The 27,592-nt window shown below is 43.7% G+C and overlaps 1 protein-coding gene across 2 annotated transcripts in view; it reads left to right on the forward strand.

Annotated features, from left to right (window-relative positions):
• The first annotated feature begins 1,150 nt into the window (after positions 1 to 1,150).
• The window catches only part of TRADD (TNFRSF1A associated via death domain), a 32,579-nt gene continuing 6,137 nt past the window's right edge, over positions 1,151 to 27,592 (forward strand). Inside the window, exons 1-3 of one of the 2 annotated variants that reach the window (XM_066583790.1) lie at positions 1,151 to 1,223; positions 23,030 to 23,168; positions 25,736 to 26,016. In XM_066583790.1, the coding sequence (XP_066439887.1) occupies positions 23,039 to 23,168; positions 25,736 to 26,016 (411 nt within the window). In that variant the 5' untranslated portion in view covers positions 1,151 to 1,223; positions 23,030 to 23,038. Of the gene's footprint in view, positions 1,224 to 2,920; positions 2,978 to 23,029; positions 23,169 to 25,735; positions 26,017 to 27,592 lie in introns of those variants that run through there. The other variant, XM_066583791.1, reaches the window with a different exon arrangement.

The raw sequence follows: 27,592 nt of genomic DNA on the forward strand, positions 1-27,592 counted from the left end.
TTTTTCCTCGCAGTATGTTCTATCGTTGGGTGTTCCCTTGGATCACCTCGCCCGTTGTTTTTAATGGGACCTTAAAAGACATCGCACGGCGCTTACATCCCCGTGCGGTGTGCATGCGATTATGATGTTTGCCATTGAAGTCAACGGGAAACACTTGTGATCCTATCGTGCGTTTTTTAATCAAAAACTCTTTGCATCACTGTGAAAATCGCACGTTGGCTCGCTTGATATTAGGGCGAGTTTCTCGGCCCAATATCGCGCTCGCCTGTGTGAATGTAGCCTAATACAGTAAATTTATATATATGGAGTCATATATGGAGGAGTCGGAGGTTTGACTTAGGCTGCCTGTCCACAGGCGTTGCGGTACCTCTGCCGCGGGAGCCGCCGCCCGGAAGCAGGAGTCGGCAGACGGATCTCCGCTGTCAACCTATCGGAATCGGCGACACAGAGCTCATTGTTCTCTATGTTCGCAAATATACTCGCAGCCCATACGCAATTACATTGTGTACGGGCTGTGGGTACCCGCGTCATCGCTAAGCAACGGCGCAGGAAAAATAAACGAAAAAAAGTTGTATTGCGCATGACCTCCTGTGTGAGTACGCGATCTTACGCAGTACAGTACTCAGTCGTACGTAGATCCACTGCGGGCCTCCACAAGCGGATTCCACATACGGCCGTGTGAGCCCGCCATTAACGACTCCACAGCCCTGTTGAGGAGCCATCTTTGATGTTTTTGGGGGAGCTTTTAAAAACACCAAAAAATGTCACCGACCTCAACACAATGTGGAAGTTTATCAAAATCAGTGAAAATTTGTTGTTACGGGCAACGACCTTTCCTTTGCGCTACATTTGCTAAATCTCCCCAATGTGTACCAAGAACTTCACATTCACCTACTGACTTCCAGTAAACTTCTAGCAAACTACAGAACTACTAGAAAACTTGCCAGACATTTGATTCTGTCCTTTGTTTGTATATGTGTGACCATAGTGTGTGTTGTACGGCGGCTGGCGTCATCACCTGGCACACACGCCGCACGCGGCTCGCGCTGATCATTACGCAAGTAAAGGTCTTTAGTTTCGTATTGCTTGTATGATTCAGTTTCCTGTTCTCTTTGGCAGATGAAGTGTTAAGTGGGTGGGGACCCGCCGTGACATCACCGCCCGGGGTGTGAGCGGCCGAGAGGTTCGGAAGAGCTTACACTCAGCAGGATTTGGGAAAACAGGTAAGTAGTGGGAGCTGTGTGCCTGTATGTGGGGGTGTGGTGGCGTGGTGGCAACGGCGGCAGTGGTAGGACAGTGGACTGAATGGTGGTCTGTGGATATAGAGCCGGTGACAACATTCACGTATTACTGGCGGTGACTTCTGACCTGAAGCTATAACGTATCCCCCTTTATCAGAGACCCAGAACTGCTACAATGATAGAGATGTGTCGCTGAGATGGCACTGAGTCCGACTGGTAGGGTGCCAAGTTTGGGATCCAGTATGGAGACTGGCACAAGCAATCTGGGCTTGGCAGGACATACCGTAAGTGTTGTTATACACGTGACATCAGGTACTCGCAGTACTATGGCCTTGAAAACTTCAGACCCGGACCATAAAGTCCAAAGTTGGATAGAAAAACGTAAAAAAGCCGCCAGACCACACTTGTATGTTTTCAGGCGAGAGAGAAAACGAAGCCACTGTTAAGCTGTAAACAGATGAACGTATGCGCAAATACACTCGCCGCAACAGAGTATATGTGCGCATGAACAAGTTATGTCTTCGTCGATGTGGTGTATTGTTTTACGATTTGTGGGCATGATTTTCACTCATGCAAAAACCTCCACAAACACGTTGAAGCCCTTCGGCTAGATCCACATATTTGCGTGCGTAAATTTTGTAAATATTCGGAAAACAGAACTGATTGATTTTAGTAGGTTTGTTCACATGCATATACTTGTCCTGCGCATTTCTGTTGCGCAAACAAAATGCAGCACTCTTTTTTTTTTTTTTTTTGCCTGCGCATTTGTGCAGGAAAGGTCCGCATAGAAGTCAGTGGGGGGTTGAAAACACGCGCATAATATGGTAGTAGATGCGTGATACGCTACAGAATTTTGCTTGAAGGAGAACACATCTTGAACTCAGACTAATTAGCCATTTCGATTGGGGCCGTCTTTGTTTGCCGTGCGCAAATGAACATGAAAACCCTATGCTCATGCACATACAGATACACATGCGCTCGGTGAAGGGGCCGTAAGACACTTCTGGAAGCGGCTGGTGAAATCTAATATGCACAATCCTCAGCGTCGCCTTCATCTGCTGTCAGCGGGAAGTCCCCATACATATCCTACAGTTAGCGATATATATGTATGGGCAACGGAAAGGGAGTCTTGCCAACCAACCAGTAAAAGTCGATTTGGCAAATCCCCGGCAGATATTTATACAGCCGCTAACGTATTTCGCATTGGCCAGCTTTACAGGGGTGTATTATGACCCTCCTTGCATTACTAAAGTCCCATAACATTTGTCTTTTTTCCATGGCTTGTTTTTTGTATGATGAGCTGTAGATTTTATTGGTACTATATTGGGATATATATGTTTTTTGTATCACTTTTATTGTGTTTTTTGGGGGGAGGCAAAAAGTAAGCATTTTGGCTCTGTTTCCTTAGTTTGTTTTTACGGTTTTTGCCGTGCAGGCTAACTAATGCGTTCACTACAGGTTGTTACGCTTACAATGATACCCAATATGTATTTTAGTTGTTTACTTTTTACTTTTTTTTACCTGTATGCTAATGACCCAACTCAAGTCGCAGAGGCGGGCTGCCAGAGCCCCGAATCGCTGCGTTTTGTCCTTCATTCAAGCCATCTCTGTGCCTTGGCTGTCTCCCCAAGTTGCCGGTGTCAGAGCAAGTCAACAGAATGGGGCTGTGGTGCTCCAGAAGCCCGTCTCCGTGATTTGAGGATGGTCATTAGCATACAAGACCCCAGCAGACAAACGTACGTTTTTGATCTAACCATCAATCATGTCTTTTTAAACAAACATATGTCCAGTGAATGTTAGGGCTGATGTCCACGGGTGTGTTACATGTGCGAAGCACGGCTGGGCAATACGTAGTGTATATAGTCAATGAAAGTTTCATTGATCCTTTCACTGCGTGTAGATAGATACACACAAGAAATAGATCGCAGCATGCTCTATTTTTCAGTGTCAGCCTTATACTTTTGTATGGGCCGCGTGTACAACGCTGTCCATACGCAATACATTGCATGTAGGCAACGATTTATATGCATCCCTGCTATGAAATAGAGCAGGGAATAAAAAAAAAGAGTTGGTATAATCTCGTCCCCATATTGCGCTCCCCACCACGTGAAAGCCCCAAGGATGCGAGGCTTTTTTATTTGAAGATAGCCTTGCATCACTTCGGGTATGAAGGGATCTTCTGTGGCGGCTGTCACAGCAGCGGCAGAGGATCACGGAGTTTCTCCCATTGTTTTCAATGGGGCCGACGTTGCTGTCGCCAGCCCATTGAAAACAATGGGGCTGTGATACAAGATAGCACTGCGATAGTAGTTTATACTGCAAATATCCAATGACAGAATCCCATTAACCCCTTCAGTGGCTGGTTTAGTATTACCATGTCATGCCTCAGAGGGCAGGTTTTTTTTAAATGAGCCAACAATGTAAATTAATCTCGCAAGTATTTACTAAGGAATGCAACAATCCCATTGCAACATTTTTTTGTAATGAAAGAATACATTTTAACAATTTTAACTGCATGGTCAGTGCAGCAAGCTCTGGAGATTTTCTGGGCGTTCCACTAAAGGGGTTAAGGGATCATCTATATATTTTTGTACAAATTACAACCAGGTTATTAACCCCTTAGTGACCGGGCTTTTTTTGCTTTTTTCCATTTTTGTTTTTTCCTACTCCCTTTTAAAATATCGTAGCTCCTTTATTTATCCATCGACGTCGCTGTATGAGGGCTTGTTTTTTGCGGGACGAGTTGTATTTTTCAATGGCACTATTTATTGTACCATATATTGTACTGAAAAACGTTTTAAAAATTCTTAGCGGAGAGAAATGGGAAAAAAACCGACATTCCACCATCTTTCGGTGCGTCCTGTTTCTACGGCGCACAAACTGCAACAAAAACGACCTGATATTTTATTCTATGGGTCAGTAAGATTACTATGATACCAAACTTATATAGCTTTTTTTTTTTTGCTGTAGTACTTGTATTTTTTTTTTTAAGATATTTAATTTTTATCAATTATTTTCTGCGGTCATTTTGTGCGCGCAATAACTTTTTTATTTTTCTGTCGACGTAGTTGTGCAAAGGCTCAATTTTTGCGGGATGTCCTGTAGTTTCCGATAGTATCAATTTGGAATACATGCAACTTTTTGATCGCTTTTTATTGCATTTTTTCTGGAAGACAGGGTAACTAAAAAAGTGTATTTCTGGCATTCTTTATTTTTTTTTTCGGACGATGTTCAACGTGCAGGAAAAATAATGCACTACTTTGATAGATCGGACTTTTACAGACGCGGCAATACCAAATACATATTTTTATTTTAGGATTTAGATTTTTTAGTAATTGATATGGCAAAAGGGGGGTGATTTAAACTTTTATAACTTTTTTTTTTTTTTTTACAATTTAAAAAACTTTATTGATCTTTTTTTTAACTTTACTTTGAAGTCCCCCTGGGGGACTTTAGCATGCGATGCTTTGATCGCTCCTGCAGTATGACTTAATGCTATAGCATTACATCATACTGCTTTTTTACAGGCAGTCTATCAAGCCACCCTGTGTGGATGGCTTGATAGGCAGTCTGCTAAGGCAGCCCTGGGGCCATTCATTAGGCCCCCGGCTGCCATGAAACCTGTACGAATCCCCCGATCTGACCGCGGGGGGGGGGGGCCGTGCGGGACCCCCAAACAGCGTTCGGGGGATTTAAATGCCGCTGTCAGAATTGACAGCGGCATTTAAAGGGTTAATAGCCCCGAACGGCCGAGCGCGGCTATTGCCCGTGGGTGTCAGCTGTAATAAACAGCTGACGCCCGCGCTGTATGGAGGGAGATAGCGGCGCTACCTCCCTCCATACACGTCCTGCAGCTGCAGGACGTAAAAACACTATAGGGTGGTCAGTAAGGGGTTAAACCTATTCTATTTTCTTATGTGCTTTTCTTCTCTGATTGTAGATTTCTCTTCTATATTCTGTATGTGACCGTAAGGCCGATTTCTCATGGCCAATAAAATCGCGTGAGATTTGTGAGTTTTGTGACACTCAAAGCTCGCACAAATATGAACCCCATTCATTTGAATGGGTACATATTCGTGAGTGATGTTTTACTGCATGGCAGCGCGATGTGATGCTATGCGGGAAACACATCACAGCATGTTCTATCTTCCTGCGATATCACCCATTGTCTTTAATGGGGACAGCAGCAGCGCTGTTCCAGTGAAATCAGTGGGAGAACTCTGCGCTCCTCTGCTATGGCTGTGACGGCCATGGCGGGGTTTCCCTTCATCCCCACAGTGATGTAAGGTATTTTCACATGGATGGTGAGGGCGATATCGGGCAGTGAGTCACAGCCCAATATCACCCTCACGCGCGTGTGCCAATTCTTAGAGCGACCTGCTTGCCAGAGTTGCAATTTTCAGCATTTAGAGATGTATTTTATAGCAGCCTCATGAGCCGTAGACACACTAGACTGGAGGAGGCTCATAGACGTCTATGTGAGAGTATTACGGGCATAAGGCCTCTTTGATGGGCGAAAGGAATATTGCTGCAAGAAAATCGCTGCGATATTGCATCTGTGTTCTGTGCGATATCGCTATGTTTTCTCGCAGAGAACGCGATTTTTGTGTCACGTTTCGCAACTTTGTAGCTCTCTTTTGCCGGGATTTTCAGGAGGGGCTTGAAATATAATCCCTATCCCGAAAATAAGCCCTGGCTGCATAAAAAAAACAAAACCTCACTTAACAGTCGCTGCCCGCTCCGCCTCACTTCTCATCGCAGGCAGACTTCCTAGAAGTTTTCCCTCAGCGCTTCCTGGTCAGGGGTTCAAAAACCCCGCCTCCAGAAAGCGCTGGCTCTGATTGGTTTATCAAGCACTGGCTCTATTTGCCTGAGCCGCGGCACTCTAGAAACAATCGTAGCCATTCAATGCGATGGCTGTGATTGGTTCATTGAGCGCTGCAGTGATTTGCTGAGCCGCGGCGCTTAAGAACCAATCACAGACAGCACTTCCTGGAGGTGGGGATTTTGAACCTCCAAACCAGGAAGTGCTGACTGAAAACTACAAGCAAGTCTGCCGAAGCTGCAGAGGGGACGTGCGGCGGGGCCGACAGCGTCTGTTAGGTGATGTGTTGTGTTTTGTTTTTTAATGCACATAGGCCTTATTTTAGGGCTTTTACAGGAGGATTTTCTACTGTAAATGTTGCATCGCACGAAAACCGCGTTTTCCTATGATGCGATGCAGCACAAAGGAAGGCTCCATAGGGAAACATGTGCTAAAAAACAGCAAATTGTGGCAATATTCAACAACCCGCGATTCTTTTCTCTCACGATGTAGCAGACTACAAAACATCGCTAATGTGAAGGAACCCATTGGAAACCATAGGCTTCACATACATGGGATTTGTAGCATTGTTGCGTCACCAGAAAATCACGTGACTTTGTCGACTGTGTGAGAGCGGCCTTAGCGGTCTCCTCTGCAGCTCTGGAAGACTTGCTTGTAGTTTTCACCCAGCGCTTCCTGGTTTGGATGTTCAAAATCTCCCCCTACAGAAAGCACTGGTTGTGATTGGTTCTCGAGCGCCGCGGCTCAGTCAATTGCTGTCATCGCATTGAATGGCTGCAATTGGTTCATCGAGCAATGGCTCTGATTGGCTGAGCCACAGCGCTCAAGAACCAGTCAGAGCCAGCACTTCCTGGAGGCGGGATTTTTGAACCCCTGACCAGGAAGCGCTGAGGGAAAACTACAAGCAAGTGTGCCGAGGACCTGCGAGGAGACGTGCGGCAGGGCGGACAGTGACTGTTAGGTGATATATTGTGTTTTTTTTCAGGGTAGGGCAAATATTTCAAGCCCCCGGAAAATCCCGGCAAAAGAGCGCTATAAAGTTGCACAACTTTGTAGTGCCACACACGACTTTCTAGTGACACAAAATCGCGATATCGCCAAGAGAAAACGCAATGATATCAGGGAGTTACCATGAGTACAACACTGGGAAAAGAAGACAGCCGGACCTATTTAAGTATCAGCAGTCATTCCGAGGATTTCTGGCGATCAACGGATTTCCAGGCTGCAGTGTACTTTTTGCCAATACACAGCAGCCAATCGTTCACGTCTAAAGTCCGGGAATCGATCCTGGCAATTATTTATTCATGCAATTTTACGGCTCGTACGGGCGAACGTAAAAACGCGTACGGTCATGTGAATGAGGCTTTAGAGGACTGCTGGAATGTTTCTCTACAGAACAGAAAGAGTCAGACTGTTAGTAGGTTTAGGGCTTATTCACACGGGTGTATATTGGCCGAGTTTTCACGCCTGTCTGATATACGCTGCCCCTCTGATGCATTGGTTTACAATGCATCAATCCACAGGGGTATACATTTGCAGCATTAAAAGCTCCTATAGGAGCCAATGACAGCTTCCGGAGAAGGGAAGTGGGAGGGAGTTTAGCAGCGTAACTGCTAAACTCCCTCCCCCTCATCTTTCCCTCTCCACCCCTTGCCGCTGTTTGCAATAGGAGGGGTGGGACGGGACAGAGCTAAGCTCCAATGGCACAATTGATGTTTTCTCTCTGCCCTCCAACAAAAATTAATAACAGTTTTACAATACATTCTATGTACCCAAAATGGTACCAATGAAAACTACAGTTTTTAACACAAAAAGCAAGCTGTCATACAGCCATGTCGACGGAAAAGTTAAAAAGTTATGGCTTTTGAAAAGTGGCCAAAAAGGGCCGCGCTCCAAAGTGGTTAAACAACTTCTTTACATATTAACTATGGCTTACAGAAGGTGAAGTTACATTGTTACAGTCACGGCTTCTTCACATCTTGACAGTCGCTGTTTGCGTAATACGGATTTATTAAGGCATAATTTTTATTGTTGGGATTTAAAATAAACGAGCTGCAGTGTACAATGTAAACCCCTGGGCAATGAGTCAGTGAAGCTGTATTTGGTTGCACTAATGTGGAAATATATGATTCGGATCCATTCCATGGAGCTTCCTATGCAGATGTGAACAGAGACTTGCCTGCATCTGATGTGTGCAATACTGATAAAGGCTGTCAGAATATTGTACCTAAATGAAACAATACCTCTACAGCGCCACCTATTGGATGGCAGCATTCCTGCAAATCAATGTCCTACCCTTTATACAGATCTTAGCAAAGATTGGGAATTGAGAAACAAGCCAGAATCCATGCACAGACAGCTGTTTCGGGGTGTTTGCCCCTCATCAGTGTACAATAGGTTTCTGGCTTGGCTAGTAAGAGGCCTCTGATGCGAGTTAGGAGGGGTATTGTTTGTGTATGGATTCTGACTTGGTTTTCAATTCCCAATCTTTGTTAAGACCCGTATAAAGAGTCAGACATTGAGTTGCAGGAATGCTGCCATCCAATAGGTGGCGCTGCAGAGGTATTGTTCCATCTTCCTTATATGCATATATTTCCCGGAGGAGCATGGATGGCCTTTATAAGTCTCCTCACTCACCTTCTAGGTGCTCTCCTTAAGGAGGAACAATACCCCTCCCAATATTGTACCTGCAGATAAGGAAGATGGAACAATACCTCATGAGTGCCACCTATTGGTAGGCAGCATTTCTGCAAGTCAATGTTAGACTCTTTGTACAAGCCTTGTAACAATGATTGGGAATTGAAAAGGAAGCCAGAATCCATGCACAGACAGCTGTTTCGGGGTGTTTGCCCTTCATCAGTGTACCGTAGGATTCTGGCTTTGCTAGGGAGAGACCTGGGATGGGGGTCAGAAAAGCTATCTTTTCTTCTTAGGGTACCTATCACACATCAATGTATTAAAGTACTGAACAAACAAAGATGGCCGCACTACTTCTCTGACTACCTGATGCTTATTCAAATGGGCATAGGCGTTTTTTGGTCTGTGAATATACAGCATATTCAGGGACCAAAAATTGCCTCTTCCCTGCGTATTTCAGCACTTCTACAGGGTTTTTACACATGTAAATATGCAGCATATTTACGGGCGCAAAAAAAAAACGTAGAAGCGCGCATTGTTGTAATGCACAAATACGCAGGTGTCCTGTGTATTCACTGTGTATATGGGCTGGCCCATTCACGTCTATGTCCTATTTCAGTGCGTAATACACACCAAAATAGGACATGCTGTGTATTTTTCCACATGACCTAAAATTGTGTGAAAAATACACACATGAAATCAATGAGTTTTTATTCACTGCGTAATACGCGGCATAAATACCCCCGTGTGAACGAACCCTAAGACTGAACGTGATGCTCTTATGGACAGCATTTCAGACTAATGATGCATACTCATACATAATACGCATCAAGGAGTCAGAGAGCGGTGCGGCCATCGTTGTTTGTCGAGGCCCAGAGGGTCGCTTTAACACTACATAACTGGTAATTCCCATATTATGGACCTCATCCAGAAAAGAACTAATAAGAACTTGAGACATAAATTCTGACAAAAAAAATTGAGATTTCTCTAGTTTACTAATGGAAAAAAAAGTTAATAAAATTGACATCGGCAGTGCATAGCCCATGGAGGAAGGATCGTGTGATGGTCTGGCTTGGTGGGTATATAAGGTGTGAGAAGGGCTGTCTGTTCACATATCACTCATTATAAAAAGGGAGGATTATTGGCTTTCAGCCAAGGGTGGTGGTATTCCTCAAACCGTGCAGTTTGTGATCTGTTCGCACGAGCTGCGGTGAAAGTGCATCATGAGTGGACACATGGCACCATTGGGAATAACCAACATGGAAACTACAGAGCACCCTGTGTCATTGATGTGAGGGGTGAATGTCAGCTACGTAGGAGCACGAGGGCTGACTGATATACTACAGTGGAGCAGCTCACCATGAGAATGAGCCAGGGAGCTACCAGATATGTGCCTGAAACAACAGTTCAGTGGACCCTACTGCATGTGGGGCTCTGAAGCAGACGGATGGTCCCTGCTCCTAGGCTAACAAGGATGCATCAAAAAGAAAGGCTCGAATTTGCATGGCAGTGTTGGAATGCGACCATCAGTGATTGGCAGAGGGTTGCCTTCTCCGATGAGTCATATTTTCTGAATCACAAAACTGATGGACTTTGGCGTGTCAGGCGAGAGACATCCAAGAATAAACACCCTGCAACCAGTAACCATTGTTAGAAGAACACAAGCTGGTGGCGGCAGCCTTATGGTCTCTGGAATGTTTTTTTGTAGCATTCTCCGGGCCCGTTTAACCGCGTGGAAGGCTCTCTGAACCAATTTTGGTTATGCATCCATTCTTGCAGATCCCGTACACCCATACATGCTGTTTGACTTCCTTGGGGCAAGTGAGATCTTCCAGCGAGACAATGTGACATGTCACATGGATAGAAATGTCAATGGTTTGAAGAGCATGACCAAGACTTCCAAGTACTTCACTAGTCCCCTAATTCTGCAGACTTGAACACAACTGAGCATCTATAGGACCACCCTGATTGTCGTGTTTGCTCTATGGATCCCCCCCATGCAACCTCCAGCAACTGTGGGCAGCATGGCTGTCAGTATGGCTCCAGATACCTGAGACCACCTACCAGCACCTTCCTCAGTTATTCCTAGCCTGTCTATCAATCATCTTTGCGGTTACTCTGGATATTAGCTGGTGGTCATATTAATATGACTCCACTCTGTCTAAACATAATCATATTCTCACTTTGAAAAAATGGCAAAGTGTGAAAATAAAGAGATTGTGGGCAGAAATTGGAAACGATGGTTTTGCTTTATGTACCGGTGCATTGCAGTCTGGTGCCACAGTTCTGCCAGGGCAACCATGCACATAAGGAAATCCTCTATCTCGCTCTTTCTGAGAATGACATCTGTGACATTGAGAGCTGTGGCTCTTGAATGTGTCAAGTGCTCATGTACAACAATGCTGAAAGTAATTATCGGCTCAGCATCTTTCAGGTGTCCGGCAAATATTGCAAAAAGTGCATTTGAATGTTTTTAAAGGGGTATTCCAGCCCGAAGCATTTATCACCTATCCATTGGAATGGTAATAATATTATAACAGTGGTTGCCCCCAGCCTCGCCCATCTATCTACCGTTTATCACCGACTGTAGTGTTTCCCAAACTCCAGTCTTCACGACTCCCCAACATGTCATGCTTTCAGGATTTCCTCTGTAGGATATCCTCAAATCATGACCTATTGGGGGTCGTAAGGACTGGAATTTTGGAAATACCAATCTAGTAAATAGGTGATAAATGTTTCAGGCCGGAATAGCTGTTTAATTAAATCTTAAATAAAAAATAAATTTTATTTGCATAGCACCAACTTATTTCACTGAACCATTGGGGATTGTACTCTCAACCTTCAGGTCATGAGCGAGAGCTTAGGACTGCATTTCTGCTGCCTTAACACTATGCGCCACTATGCAAGGCTCTATATTACCCATTGGGTAATAACTAATTACCAGTTATAGTTATTGGTCATTGTCCCCCCAGACTGTGTACAATACATGATAACATGAGAACGTAGCTACAAAGAGTGTATATTGCTTGGAGGACCAGGCATGTTTGTGCATTACAGGAACGGGCTTGATATTCCACCACAGATTCCAGCTGATCTCTGTGATACGTTTATTGTTGAGAGACCTTTCTAATTAAGAGATTATCCAAAGCAGACAACCTTTTTAAATGGCTTTTCCAGAATTGCACTATTGATGACCCATCCCCAATATAGGCTATTGATCGCTGATCGCGGTTTTCAACGCTCAAGATCGCTGCTCACTAAAGACACTGTGGCGTCTTCTCAGTCATGTGACGTCACGATCATGGTTCACACGGCCCGAAAGCAGCTCTATCCCTTTCAAGTGGGATTGACCTGCAATACCAGGCACAGCCACTATACAGCGTACAGCGCTGTACCTGGTATGGACTAAAGTAACGGCGGCGTTCACCTGAGTGCTGCTATCACTACAGTCAACTGATCAGTGGGGTTTCCATGGAGTTCTTCCTTTTGAATTAACATGCAGCTTTCGCCTTCCGGTCTGAACTGTTGTTAGGTATTTGTACCATGATGTTGCACTTATTTTTATGAACTTGATCTGCACCTGATGTTCTTTCAATATCGTCCTGAGTCATACTTCAGGAACTTCACACTTGCTGGCATTGCATAAACATAGTGCCGATTTAGTAATTAATTTTCTCAATAGTAGAGTTAATGGGAACCTGTCAGGTCTTCTGAGCTGTCCGGGCGGCGGGCAGGACGGTGCTGGTTTCAGCGGTCTGTCACTTAAACTGAACAGTTTAGTGGTTTTGTAGGGCTGGACTGGAGATGAGTTCAGTGATTCATATGTATACTTCTATATTCACACTTTCACCACTCTCTTCTGCCTGCAGATGCTGATTGTCAGGTCTTCTCATGTACACAGTAACATACACGGGTGAGAAAAGATAGGACATGCCCTGTCTTTCCCGTACATAGCTAATGAAAGGCCATAAGGTTCCTCCTCTGCAGCCCCTCCTGAGGATTCCCAGAACCCAAACCACTCCCAGGTCGCTGGTGTGTCGTAAGATATATGCCTTTAGGATGTCACCTAAAACTAAACTCAAGGCACGGAGTATTCATATTATACATTGTTGAATCATTCATCCCTAAAAGGTTACAGACGGCCGCTGTAATGTTTGATGTCTATATGCATGCTCTGGTGCCTCGGAGTTTGCTATAGAATGTGATGAAGTGGTCCAGTGGAAGGATCATACACAGTTCAGCATAGAGGACTATAAGTGGTGGCCGGGACTTATACCATTGATGTGCCTTGAGGATTTCAGTTACATATGTTCTGCTTGGTTTACAATTTGTCTTGGATGATCGTTATCTAGTAGTCGACAAATATGACACAGACTGTCACTTGGTAAGGCAATAATAAGGCTAAGGGCGCTTTACACAGTCACTCAAGCATACAAATGACTTGTTTGTGTGTTCAGTTTCACAATTGTTGACTGTGAAGCATTAACATGGGCCGAAATATTGTTCATCAACTAGTTAGGGTGCGTGAGGTTCTTTGGCATGCATGTATTTGAAATTTGGACCCCCCTCTAAAACGCATGTTCATTGGTTGGCTAGTCCACTAGACGCACATAAATACGTGTAAACGGTCTTAAAGTGAACACTCCCTGCTGCTTGAGGCCGCAGCACCAAGTGGTCCGTCGAAGCAGAAAACTAGCCAGAGATGGTATCAAGTGAGTCTTCCTTTGAAGACCAGTGGAAACTGTTAAGTCAAGGATCACTTGCATGTAGTTAGATTTTCTGGAACCAATGAGCAGTAAATGTGAAGGCAAAATGTTCAAAAAATGGCAGGAGTCAGTTAACACTCTGTGGGGAAGCGCACCACCATGCAAAGTTGTTGACTAGTTGTTGAAAGTCAACGATTACCTGTTTACCCCTAGATGATAATTACTCAGCCAGGAATTATCTTGGAGTGAGCTGAAACAAAGTGACTAGCAACTAGTGAACAAATTCTCACTCATCACCTAGTATGTGGCCATGCTGAAGGCCCTTTTACATGCAACGATTATCGTTCAAAATTTGTGCAATCGGTTGAAAGTGAGCGATAATCATTACGTGTAAACACTGGCAGTCGTGCACTATTCGTTTACTGATCGTTAGCCGTAGGTTTTTAGAAGTTCGGCCATTCAAAAGATCTTCCATTTTACCCTTCCCAATCCAATTTGTATCCTGGTTTTCCTAGGGGGCTTACTCTTTTTTTTCTGCCGTTATACAACGGCGCTATATGCTGGCTGAAGCCAGTACTGCATGAGGTGACACGTTTGATACGCTCCGAAAGTAGAGAGGCTGGCAATATACAGTAAGAGAACCCCGACTGATGTCTTCCAGGAGAAGACAATGGAATCTGCTGGCCAAATAATCCCTCACATAAACACACGCACACCTGAGCAAACAGCAGCTACTGAGTTTACTTTACCTAATGAGGGAAATGCAGAAGATTAAAAGCCATTATGTGTACATGTAATTTTATGCAAAAATGTTGTTAAGGTGCATTTACACACAGATGATCGGTCAAAATTCGTCAGAAATTGACAGTTTTGAGCAATCATTTTGCATTAGCTACTAATGGGCTAATCAGCCCATTAGAAGCTAACTAGCTTCATTTGCATGTATTTAGAGAACAGCGGGTGGTCTGTTCTCTAAATACATCCCTATTATTCTCCAGTGAGACAGCTGCTGTAAGAATATTATCAGCGCTGCCTGCGGAGAACTCAGCGTGCAGTCAGTCTTATCAGTCCCGATGGATTTTAAGCTGAGCTGAATTCAGCAATGAAAAGTGCACTGTAAGTGCACGATGGGCACACATTTACACACAATGATTCCCTCAAAAAATGGCTTTTGAGCAAATTTTGAGTGATAATCATTGTGTGTAAAAGGGCCTTTAGTTCGTTCAGTTGTGCGACTGTTTTAGCGATAATCATTGCATGTAAAAGGGCCTTTACACGGAACAACTGTCAAGTATATGTCCAGATTAGAGTATTTTCTGTGGCTATTTATTGATGTGGAGCTAAATGACAAAGAATGGGAGAAGAGACGTTCTGATGGCCACAAATTATGGTGTTGAGGCTTTTGAATAAAGCACGGATGGTTTACAAGATGAATATGTGGATCTTTGACTAAATCAGACCTACCCTACCACTTGAGACCCAACTGACTAGACTGGAACTATTTTTGGCATATTATGAGAAGAAACAACTCATTGGAGAATTCCACTATGTTTTGAAGAGGGAGATGAAAGGAGAAGATAGACACCATGAATCTCTCAACCTCCCCTGGTGCAACTATGGCCATTACGTCATGGGTGATATTCAATCTTGACCCCAAAAGCAGAGTCATCAGAAGATGCTGCTTGGTAGATGACAGAAAATCTCTGAATGGGTAGTGTCAGAAGATATGATCTGCGACTGTTTTTCATGGGGCTTTTTGGTTCCATTTGAAGAGAAACCTTGTTTCTAGAAAAAAAAAGCTCTTCTTTGTGGCATTGGTAGACCTTTGTATTACATTACGTCTACGTGGTTATAACACCATTCGACCACCGTACAAAGATATTTAGGAAGTGGCTTCTCCTGCTGTGGTGGCTAATGGCAAATGATTACACTGTGTAACAAGATTTTGTTTAAGTGAATTTTTTTTTTGCTTCTGATTCATTAGATGACCAAACCATGAAAACATCCAAAATGTTATTTGTGAGTCAGGAGATCGACTTTTCAAAATTTGAGAAAATTCCTTTATTTTCTCTGTTCAAACTGGATTGCAGTGTTGTATAAAAAATATTTACCGGCAATAAATTTGCTGAAACTTTCCTGAACATGTAAAATATGCATCAGTGCATGAAAAATCACTTGAGGGTACCTAAATGTCATTAAACACATGATAACCTCTAAAAGTGCACCGTTTTCCTACTCTTCCTCTTGTGGGTTCGGTCACTTTCTCTAATTATTCCCCAGATATAGTCACCAAGCATTCTCTCATTATGTCCTCGGTACCTCCTTTCAAACTTTTTAATGTCTTGGTGGAATCTTTCCCCATGTTCCTCTGAATGTGAGCCCATGTTTGACTTGAACACTTCTAGATGTGAGTGGAGAACATGCAACTTGAGTGACATTCTGCATCCCATCTTGTGGAAGTTAAGAAGATTCTGAACCACATTTTTGTAATTCTTCACCTTGAGATTGCCCAAAAAACCATCTACAACATTAATGAAGCTTTCCTTTTAATTGGTAGCAGCCTCTTCATGAATTCGTCATCATGCATTAATTTCCTCACCTGTCGGCCCACAAAAATTCCACCTTTGATCTTCGCTTCTGAAAGTTGGGGGAAAACTGGTCTTTAGGTATTAGAAAGCTTCAGAATTGGGGTCTAATGCTTTGACAAATTGTTTAATGAGCCCCAAGAAGAAGAGGCATTAATATCTTCTCTTGCTTCACAAGTGGTCCACACTTTTATTTTCTCACCAACCACAAAATCATTCCTCGTGGGCAACTCAACCGTTTCATAGTGCCTGGCAGTATCCCTACTATCCCATAAACATGTGATCACTTTGAAGTCACCTGTAACATCCCATTGATGTTCCTCGTACTGTAACACCTGGAGGATGTATTGGACATTTCTATAGTCTTCTTTGAGAGAACAATTGGGATAGTGGGATATTTATTGCCATTATGAAGGAGAACTGCTTTTAAACTTTTGCTAGAACTGTCGATAAGGAGTCGCCAGTCCTTTGGATCATATGGAAATCCAATTTCTCCAAATAAGCTCCTCCAATTGTGGCAGTAGCACAGCTGATCTTTAAGAATAAACCACTGAGAGAATGTCTGATGATGTTTTCGCTGCTTAGATACCTTGCAGCTTTTATCCAACAGATTCCATTCCTTTAGCCTGGATGTTAAAATCTCTGCGTATGATTTTGTTAGTCCAAGTTCTCGGATTAAATCATTTAAGTCTTGTTGATTTGGGAAATAAGGTTTGGAATTTGCATCTTCAGAGAATTCCTCATTTTGCACATTTTCACAATCTGATGAGTCACTATCACTGTCATTCTCTCTTGGAGTAGAAGGAACAGGAATCTCATCGCTGTGTGCAACAGGTCTTAAGGATGATGGAATGTCTGGATAGTCGAACACACCTGTTTTCTTGCCTTTTTGGTGATGAGACACATCAATGACACAGTAATAGCAGTTCTTGAGAATATCTGTTGGTTCGCGCCAGATACAAAGCACCCCGAACTTCATCTGTCGACTCTCTCCTCTATACCATGCCTCAATATTGGACCTGCAACTACGATATACTACGTGGGGAGCCTATTTCTTGTCTTGATTCCCCCACTTTCATGCCAAACTAGGCTGTACGGAAGTTGTTGGCACCTTTGATTCTATGCTTGACTGCTTTGGCACTCAGAAAGACACCACAGACGTAGCAGAAGGAGTCCTCGATCATGTTTGCAGGTTTGAGAAGTTGCCACTACTGAATTAATGAAGTCTTATATGACTGCTATAAATGTTAACTTCACAAACTTTCCCTAAAACGAAGAAAAAAAAAAGAAACTTATCTATGTATTCAAAAGCTTCTGCACTGTTTTCATATACCAATAAAATATGTAAATTGAACCTCGCAGTGAGGAAAAACGTTTTGACACAGGAGTGAATGCTCGATAAATCTTAGTTGAGACCAGATTAACTCTACAAGGAAGCTCTCGAGCACATATGTACTTACTGTGTAGTCGTGGTAGTGAATAGTAGCTGCGGTTTCAAATACAAGATACTTGGTAAATTAGGTCGTGAGATGACAGGCTGATTCTAGGTATTAAACGGAGAGACTTCCTTGTGTGACGGCTCACAGCTTGATTTAACTTTTAATTTACCGTCTACCTTCTTACATAAAGTTCTGCAGTTTATTAGTCAGCTTAAAGAAACTGGATAATCTAGAGTCCCAAGTTTTGCTTCCATCAATAGTCACTCGATAGAAAAATTGCAAAACTGGGTTCACTCCTTAGCTAAGAAGGTTTTCTTGCACTTTAGTGGCCTTAGTGGAAATGGGCACAAATGGGACCTTAGAGGGAAAGAGGGAAGAGAAAAGAGGTCAGCATAGTAATATGCCATTCAGGGTCAGTGAAAAGCTGAGTAAGGCCAGTGACACACTGCCGTACTTCAGATGCATTTTTGTGTTGGTAAAAGGGACATATGCCCGAGCCTGACCACGGGGCTCCTGACCTGAACACCAAGCATAGATGCTCATGACACTTGGAGTTTGGGTCAGCAGACTTGTGGTCAGGCTGAGACTAAAATGCACCCGAAATACGGCAGTGTGTCACCAGCCTTAGGCCAGTAGGTGCAACCAGGGTGTGATGACTAGAACTAGAGTAACTGCATCCTAAGCAATTAGCTCAGGCGATCAGACTTGTACTACATGATTCGCGCACATGAAATTAGCCTGCTTTATGCGGTGGTTCCTACTAGGGCTACCATTAGACTACATCTTAACCCTTTCCAATCCAATTTGTATCCTGGTTTTCCTAGGAGGCTTACTCTTTTTCTGCCGTTATACAACAGCGCTATCTGCTGCCTAAAGCCAGTACTGCATGAGGTGACATGTTGGATAGGCCCCGACAGCAGAGAGGCTGGCAATATACAGTAGAGAACCCCGATGGATGTGTTCCAACATCGGAGCTGTACAGCCTTAAATCACAATGTCTTCAGAGGTCAGACAGTGGATTGGAAAGGGTTAATACAAGGAGGTGATCAAACTAAGGGAGTCTTCACAGGAACAATTTTTCCATTCGATTTTCATTCCTAAAAAACATCGATCTGAAATCGGATGGAAATAGAACACATTTATCTCAATATAAATATTCACATAGTTTTTTTTTTTACTCTGATGAACTGTCCTAGTAAGAAAAAAAAAATCACAAAATCTCGCTACCAAACATTGCTACAATCATGGGTTCCGATGGGTTCATTCACATGAGAGATTTTTTTGTAGCCTGAAAGAATCCATTGGAAACAATGAGCTTCACATACATGTGTTTTTGTAGCGCTACAAAGCTGTGCAATTTTGTAGCCCGTGTGAATAAGGCCTTAGGCCTCTTTCACACGTGCTAAATCATCACTACAAGGCCTCCTTCACACAGGCAACAGTCGTGCGACTTTGTCGCGTTGCTACAATGCTACAAATCGCATGTATGTGAAGCCCAGGGTTTCTTATGGGTTTATTCACACATGAGATGTTTGGTAGCATGCGACATCCCAACACAAAAACCTCGCGGGTCCAGCGATATCCCCCTGACTTGTGAGGTTTTGTAGCCCATGTTTCCCTATGGAGCCTTCCTCTCTGTTGCATCGCATCGCATGAAAACACGATTTTCATGCAGTGCAATGCAACTTTAACAGTAGGAAATCCTACTGTCAAAACCGTAATCTAAGCCCTTGCTGCAGTGAAAAATAAAAAAACAGTATACATCACCTTAGAAGCACTCTCCGACGCCACAGCAGCTTCTCCCTGGATCCCGACACTGTTTCTCTTCTGGTCGGGGATTAAAAAATCCCCGCCTCTTGGAAGCAGTGCTCTGATTTGCTGATACTTAGCCAATCACAGCCACACTCGATGAACCAATGACAGCCATTCATTGAGTGCTGACTCTGATGGGCTAAGCATCAGCCAATCACAGCAAACGCTTCCAGGAGGTGGGAATTTTTCGATCCCTGTCCAGAAGAGATGAAGAAGAAGACTGGGGACCAAGAAGAAGCTGTGGAAGACCCTGGACAGCTCTTCTAAGGGGATGTATACTTTTTTTTTTCTTTCCTGCAGCTAGGGCATATTTTCAGGGTAGGGCTTATATTTCAAGCCCTAAGATATATTCCGATGTTCCATATGGCACCAGTAGTGTGCCTCCTGACAAATTACGATGCACATGTTGTTATGAATGACTGTGGTTTTGCTGCCTTGTATGTATAAAACATTCATGGTAAAGCGCATGCGGGTGGGAATACACCCTATGGCTATGTCAGCACCAGGAATGCTGCTGACGTATATCCATAGCCTTGATAGACCCAGATTATGCACTAATAGTGTCCTTCGGGCAGTATGTGTCAGTATACCTTTCTTCTCCCTGTACTGAACAGCGCAGCTGAATATATATACTTTTCAATGCAGGGCATCCCACAAAGGAACCGAATACTTCACAGTATGCAATATTTCTACCGTCCGGCTGATGTGACTATGCGGCATACTATTGCATACATTAGGGCTCTGTATTCAGTATGAGCCCAGATGTATATTCTGTGACATCTTCTGCTCTTTCAGAATGCTTTGTCAGCTGTGAAGATTTATATTTCCTCAAATTTCCCCCACTTAACTGTCATATAAAAACAAAAACACTTTTAATGTTTGCAGAAGACAATTATGAAATGTTACCTTTTGCTGACCAAGCAGTAAAATACACTGAGCGTAAAGCCACTGATCAGTGGGAGGCCAAAGCAGAAGCTCCTGTTCCATCTGTGGAAGCCTCACAATACACTGCGCCTGAGGCCCCCTGCACACGGGCGAAATTCGCACAGAATTTCTGCCCGTTGAAGCTGCCATAGGATTGTGTTAGAAAACGCAATCCTAGGCAGACGGCCGTGATTTGTCTGCACGAGATCATGTGCAGAAATCAAATCGCGGCATGCCCTATTTCTGTGCGGGGCTCGCGGAGCCCCGCAGAGAAATGTCACTCCATGGCCGCCGGCTCCGGTCTGCCCATGCGCCGGTGGCCCGGCAGCCTGCGCATGAAAGATCCAGAGCTGCGGGAGCAGGTGAGCGCCCGCTGGTCTCTGCAGGGGCTCCGGTAGGGTCCCACTGCGAGAATTCTCGCAGTCGGATCCAACCCAGCCGTCTGCAGGCAGCCTTACAGTTGTACCTAGCTTAAGGCCTCATGTCCACGGGGAAAATCAGATCCGCTGCAGATTCTCAATGGAGAATCTGCAGCGGGTCCCTCCTGCCCCGCGGACATGAGCGCCGAAAATAAGAATTTAAAAGCATTTACCTATCCGGCGCGGGCGGGGAAGGTCAGCTGTTCCTCACGGCCGGATCTTCATTTTCGGCCGGCGGATGAATTCCTGACGCCGGCGGCACGTCGCCGGCACGTCGTCGACGTGCCGCGCGCATGCGCCGGGCACATCCGCCGAGCCGAAGCAAGGGAGATGCGGCCGTGAGGAAGAGGAGACCTTCCCGGTCCGCTACGGATGGTAAATACTTTAAATTCCTATTTTAGGTCTCCCGCGGATCCGGACGGCTTCCATAGGCTTCAATAGAAGCCCGCGGGAGCCGTCCCCGCGGGAGCCCCGCACGAAAATGGAGCATGGTCCAGATTTTTCCATGCTCCATTTTTTTTAAAATCCCTTTTATTGACGATCCGCGGGTATTTATCTACCCGCGGGTGGTCAATGCATCCCTATGGGATGCGGATCCGCATGCGGGAGATCCGCTGCGGATCTTAAATCATATTTTGCCCGTGGACATGAGCCCTTAGGCCACTCTCACACACAACGCATTTTACAGCGTTTCAAACACCACGATAAATGCTGTACAACGCTTCCATTGATTTTCAGCAAATGTGTGAGTTTAGCCTTAGGCTGGGTTCACACAGGGCGGATTTGCTGCAGTTTTGCCGCCGTTTGCCGTTGCATATCCGCACTGCGGCAAAACCGCTGCCTTTGCAGTGCAATGCAGCACAAATGTGTTTTGACAAAAAGCTGTTCTCACAGGATGGATTTTTTCCGCACAGCCACAGTGCGAAAATGCAACTATGCAGTGTTTCACGCATCTCCCTGAGTATTGCATATGCATTTGCACACTCCGCATTGACTTCTATGGGGACCTTTGGTGCGCAAATACACAGAAAAAATAGAGCATGTTGTATCTTTTTTTGTGCTGCCGAAATGCACTCACAAAATACATGCAAATGAACGAACCTATTGAAATCGAAGGCTCTATTCGCTACATATTGCGCGGGCAAATACGTCCGTGTGAAGCTGGCCTAACACAGCGTCACTTTCAAGCGCATGGGACTGATCTGCAGTACCTGACACAACACACTGAAGGTGGCGCCATTTCTGGTAGAACACTGCAGCCCTTTCATTCTTGTGCTTAGGGGTACCCCAGCAGTCAGACCTGCAGTGATCACATGCTGATGTTATTTATTTACCAGCGATACACCATCATTCACTATTTTTGGTATTATGGAACCATTTAAAGGGGTTATTACCAGGATCACAAGTTATTCCCGATCAGCAGGATAGGAGATAACTTTGTTGATTGGTGGGGGTCCCACCACTGAGACCCTGGCTAATCTCAAGAATGGGGGTACCATGTCCTACCCTGCCTGTCAGTGCGGAGTCTCTTTACCCCCACAGTGACCTCAGAAGGAATTGAGCACTGGCGAACCCCCTCTGTTGGCACTCCTTTCGTTTCAACGGGCCGACAAAAGTACTAGAGCACTTCCCGTGCAGCTATCTCCGCAGTCCTACAGAAAGTGAATGCAGCGTAAGTGCACTTGTGTGACCAGCGCTCCATTTAGCCTCCTTAACATTGCGGTGGTTGCAGAAAATAAGAGCCCTGTTCTTAGGATTGGTGGGGGTCTCAGTGGTGAAACGCCCACCAATCAGCAAGTTATCCTTTATCCTATGGATAGGAAAAAACTTGTGATCTTGGTAAAACCCCTTTAATTAGTATTGATTCTAAGTTTTGCCTATTTTATATCTCTGACCTGTATTATTCCTCTTGGGATCAGTTAACATTGTTCTAATAAGAACCCCTCCAAAAGATGAGCAAAACTTTTAGAACGCACATGCTTGGTGCTGTAGTAAATTCTTAATACATTATTATATGATGCCTGGTGTAAAGGCTCTATCATAGAAGAGCAAACTACAAATCCAGGAATGCATTTAACATACTGCTGTTTTATGCCCATAGTGCATTCCCCCCCCCCCCCCCCAGCCCCCCCCCCCCCCCAATCGCCCTCCATTCTGGAGACTGCAGGCATGTACTGTAAATCTGTGAAATTGTTGGCCCCTGCAGCGAAATTCTTGAATTGACTCATGTATGATGAATTCCTCAGATAGGGAATAAAAGAGTGTCTGCAGCAAGTTGGGGTCAGACTGAGCTAGGCAAAACTGCAGCAATCTGTAGTCAGGTGTGAAGAAGTGTGATCACACAGTAACTAACTTTACATGTACTGTAGATTATACCCGACTAGAGTGATTAAAGCTGAACAGACTTTTTCACTATAAAACATTCTGTCTTTGCTTTTCAGGCCTTAAAGATGACATCCTGTCCAAGCGATTGGATTGGGAGTGTTTATCTCTTTATCCAATCAGATTCTACCTCTCTACCTGATCAGTATGACACCTGTAAGTCCACGGTGTACAATGCGCTCAGGAACGTCATTTCAGGTAAGACTCCTGGACTTCTAATCAGCATTATTACATAATTTAGCTAACAGACCACATTGTTGCTCTGGGTATGATTTTATGTACAGGCGTACCAACGTTAAATATTTGGCACCTTACAGTGTGATTGTAAGGTACCAGTGGATTCCCATGGCAGCTGGAAGTCTGCCAAGTCCTCCATGTCTGCCATATAAATCAGCTAATTAATACATGCCTTTAGCAGAGTCTTATAGGCTGCTGTCATAGGCTTAGTAGAATGCACTACATAAGTAATGCAGTGTACTATCATAGCGATCGAACGATCGCATCTTCAAGTCCCCTCAAAAATAGCATAAAAAATTTCAATCAAGTTTTATTTAAAGAAATAAAATTCAGTTTAAAAAATATGCATTTTATCCAACAACACTTCTTTTAAATACTAAAGGAAATGTTTAAAAAGCAGCATGTAATAGTTAGTACTGCAGCGTCCGAGGAGCGGGCCCACCGCTGAGGAGATGGCGGGTTAGATAAGAATTCTTGTGTCACGGTGGCTCTACCATCTCCTTCCCCGGGGGTAGCTCTGGGCCCATCCAAGTCACTGTTGGGGGAGGTCACAGGGAAATAGCAACCCGGACTTACATCAATGTCCTTTGTCAGTCGTGACGCCATTGTTCCGTCCTCTGTAGTGAAGCTTGTCATAGAAAATAACTTAGTACACACACAGGGATAACTTTCTGTACAAAACCGGGAACGGTTGGTAATGTCCGTTTACTGTAACCTTGATAACAGTCCAACAGTAGATTGGCATAGATACAACAAGAGAAGGTGTTGTGACAGGGAGGATACTCTGGGCAATTCGGACAATCCAGTCGAGTCATCTGTGTAATCCCGCTTCCGGAGGCTCTCTCTCGCTCTCCAACTCTCTACTGGTATTTCCAGACATGACCCAGACATTAACCCATTCAGTTCTGCAGAGGTACAATACACATCAAATGCATAGAACACAAAAGACACTAACAACACCATTGCACGAGACAAACACATTCAACCTTATGGAGGGGCCCCACTAACTCTGGGCCCACTAATACAGTACCGAATTCTTAATGACCGAGATAATGAAAATATTTTGTTTTTTATCGCACAGGGTGAGCGCCATAAAAATAATGAAACAGACAGCAGAATTGCTATTTTTTCTTTTGCTCACCTCCCAAAAAAGCAATATAAAGCAATCCAAAAGTCACATGTACCTCAAACAGGTACCAATAAAAACTGCAGCTCTTTTCATAAAATAACAAGACCCCACAGAGCTCCGTTGCCAAAAATGTTATGGGTCTTAGAATGCAGCAATGCAGCTTAAATTGTGTTTCTTTAAAAATGTGGGTTTTTTTTTTATTGTGCACAAGTAAAAACTAAAGAAAAAAACTATAAAAAGTTAAATACAACTTCCCCCCCCCCCCCCCCCCAAAAAACAATCCCTCATATGGCTAGAATAACAGATTATGGTTCTTGCAATACGACAATAACGATCGGTTGGTCCTTATTTTAAAAAAAATAGGCTTGTCACTAAGGGGTTAAAAAGACTATTAAAACTGTTTGCCCCCTGTATTTGGTTAGACATTTTGATTTTTTTAGGAACCATTTTCAGAGAAAATGTATATAAAATGTATTTTATCTGGAAAATGCATAAAACCATAAAGTCACTATATACACCAGAGATTTTCTTTTTCATGATTCATTCATTATTATATATATGCTTTTTATTCAGCAGATTATTATAGATATGGGGATACAAAAAAAAACCTTTTTCTCAAGCACAGCTTTGGATAATATGTTTTTTATTTTACTTTAATCATTTTATATAATAGATGCATATTATGCAGCACTATACATCACTTGATATTAGGTTCTGCCCCAAGGGTCTCACAAGATAAATTCACCTGCCCCCTTGCTTTAGCCTGTTGCACCTTGTAGTACTACTGTTTAGTTATGCTCTGTTCTGCTGTCCATCCAGATCATCTACCCCCCCCCCCCACCCGCCTACCCATAGTACAATTAGGCTCTGTTTTTAGTCCAGTTTATCTCCCACAACCTTGTCATTTGATATAGAGGTAGCATTATATTATAATCAAATACACCTGCTGATCTATTTCAACACCAATTTATCTCCTACTAATAAAAAGTAAATGAGATAACTGTGTAGTATTGAGAGGGTATGAATATGCTACACAGCATCTGAGAGAGGAGAGGGGGGAGAGCTGAGCTTGTGCAAATTTAGCAGAGAAATGAGCTAATCAGTGCTGGGAATGCCCCCAGTCAGAAACTTCAAAAGTAGGAGAGCCTGAAAACCAAGTATGAGATTTTCTAAATGCATGAAAAGGAAAACTCAATGCAAATTTTAAAAAAAAACATAAGTGCATCATTTCTGCAGTGATTTAGTAAGATATGCATGTATTGATTCTTAATGCACAAAGATTTCCATAGCATGTCAGATTAGCATGTTTAAGGGTCACCATGTAACCTGACTGTATGATATTCTAACCTACAACTGGTAGCCACCTTTTTTTCATTTTACTTCTGTTTATGATTTTTAGAATTTTCCGGAGAATTCCCAAACAGTATTGAAATCCTCAAAGTTCATAAAAGTGACCGACAACTGATCCTCTACCTTAAATTCTGTGGAAAATCAGCCTGCGAGAGGTTTCTTCAGGGTTACAGGGAGAGGAGGGTTCATCAGCACATACAAAACCAACTCGGTCACTGCCTTAACATGGGGTCTTTACAAGTCCATTTAGAGCTTAAAGTTGATACACAGATGCTTGACACCCAACTGGATGAAGAGGAGAAGTGTCTGCAGTATATTTCCTCTTTGAAGGTAACTTTAGTGTTTATTTCTGAAACTACGTAAACCTGTATTGAGGTGTAGTTGTAATACAAAGGTGATGGAGACCACTTAGGGCTAATGCCCACGGACGGATTTCTGACTAATGCAGCTTTTAGGTTCTATTGAACCTAATAGCTTTTCTGCCTGCCAGTGCTCACATGCGTGATTCTGCTGCGGATTTTCGCTGCGGGAAAAAAAATTGCGTCATGTTCTATTTCACTGCGTTTTTCCGCAGTGGAGGTCTCCATTAATATAGTAGTAATGGAGACCGTGGAAAAAACGCACGTGGCTTCAGTGTTCTGTAAAAAGAATGATTCCTCTTATGTTTAATCTGTTTGTTTATTTAAATTTTTTCGAAAGATTATAACATAGAAACATATACAAAAGTTGAATAAGGCCGCCTGCACACGGGCGGATTTGCATTGCAAAATCTACAGCGGGATTCCACCTCCAGATTCCACAGCAAATCCAGCCCATTGCATGCTATGACAATACGTGTTTTCCTGCCCACAAGCGGAAATCGATTGTGATTTTTCGCTCGCAGGGGAGAAATCGCAGCATGCTGTGATTTTGTGTGGGCTACGCACGGCCAGCTTTCATTGAAGTCAATGGAAGCCGTCCATCATTGCAGAACAGTCATGGCAGTCGTGTCATTGCCATAGCGATGGCGCGGCTTCCTCTGTACTGCGCATGTGCGTCGGCCGGCACATCAGCAGCAAAGGAGAAAATGGCAGAAAGGTAAGCTGGGGGAATCCCGCATGAGGGGTCCGACCCACCCGTGTGCAGGTGGCCTAAGACAGTTATAATAAAGTAAGGCAGTGTCATGGAGAGTACATCAGTGTGAACTCAGGAAAGAGGTTGCGAGTCAGACATCAAAAGTCCATGAAATCTAGTAAGAACACAGCATAAGACTAAGACGTATGTATAGAATCCAAGTCGTAATTGAGAATGCCTCCATGGTCATTTGCCTAACCAAAGGAAGTGAAGAAAAGTCCTTGTGCAAAGTAGGTACTCAAGTATATGGCTCTCCATTACTAGGACACTGCCTACCAATATCTAAAGCCACTACTAAACCAACAACTTAAGAGATAGAGTTTATAGAAAGAAGAAAATCAAGGAAAGAGAAAAAAAATTAGAAATCGCACCATAAGTAAATGGGGCGGGAAGGGAAAATGGGTAGGTGAGGGAAAACGGTCCTCCTTATCTGATCACCCCAATACATTTAATAAATCCAGAGTATTTTGAAGGAAGATCCACAACCTCAAGGAATCCACATTTCCACCTGAATCGGGTGCATCTGTAATTCAACTCTTGGATGAACTCCACTATTGAGGGCATATGCAGAGTTTACCAATGGCAAGGGATGACCGTTCTTGGCGTAGTAGCCTTAGGATATTTGTAAATATTCCATCCAAGGGAGTTTAATATTCTTGGAGTCTTGGAGAGAAGTGAACGAAGCCAGAGGAGCGTCAGACCTAATATTACACAACTGAGTATCTTCAGTATCCTGCCAGCATGGAAATGTATGTGTATACATTGCAAGGGGGCATGTTGGATTATGAAAGAG

The sequence above is a fragment of the Eleutherodactylus coqui genome, chromosome 11, assembly GCF_035609145.1.
Source record: "Eleutherodactylus coqui strain aEleCoq1 chromosome 11, aEleCoq1.hap1, whole genome shotgun sequence".
Classification (NCBI taxonomy): domain Eukaryota; kingdom Metazoa; phylum Chordata; class Amphibia; order Anura; family Eleutherodactylidae; genus Eleutherodactylus; species Eleutherodactylus coqui.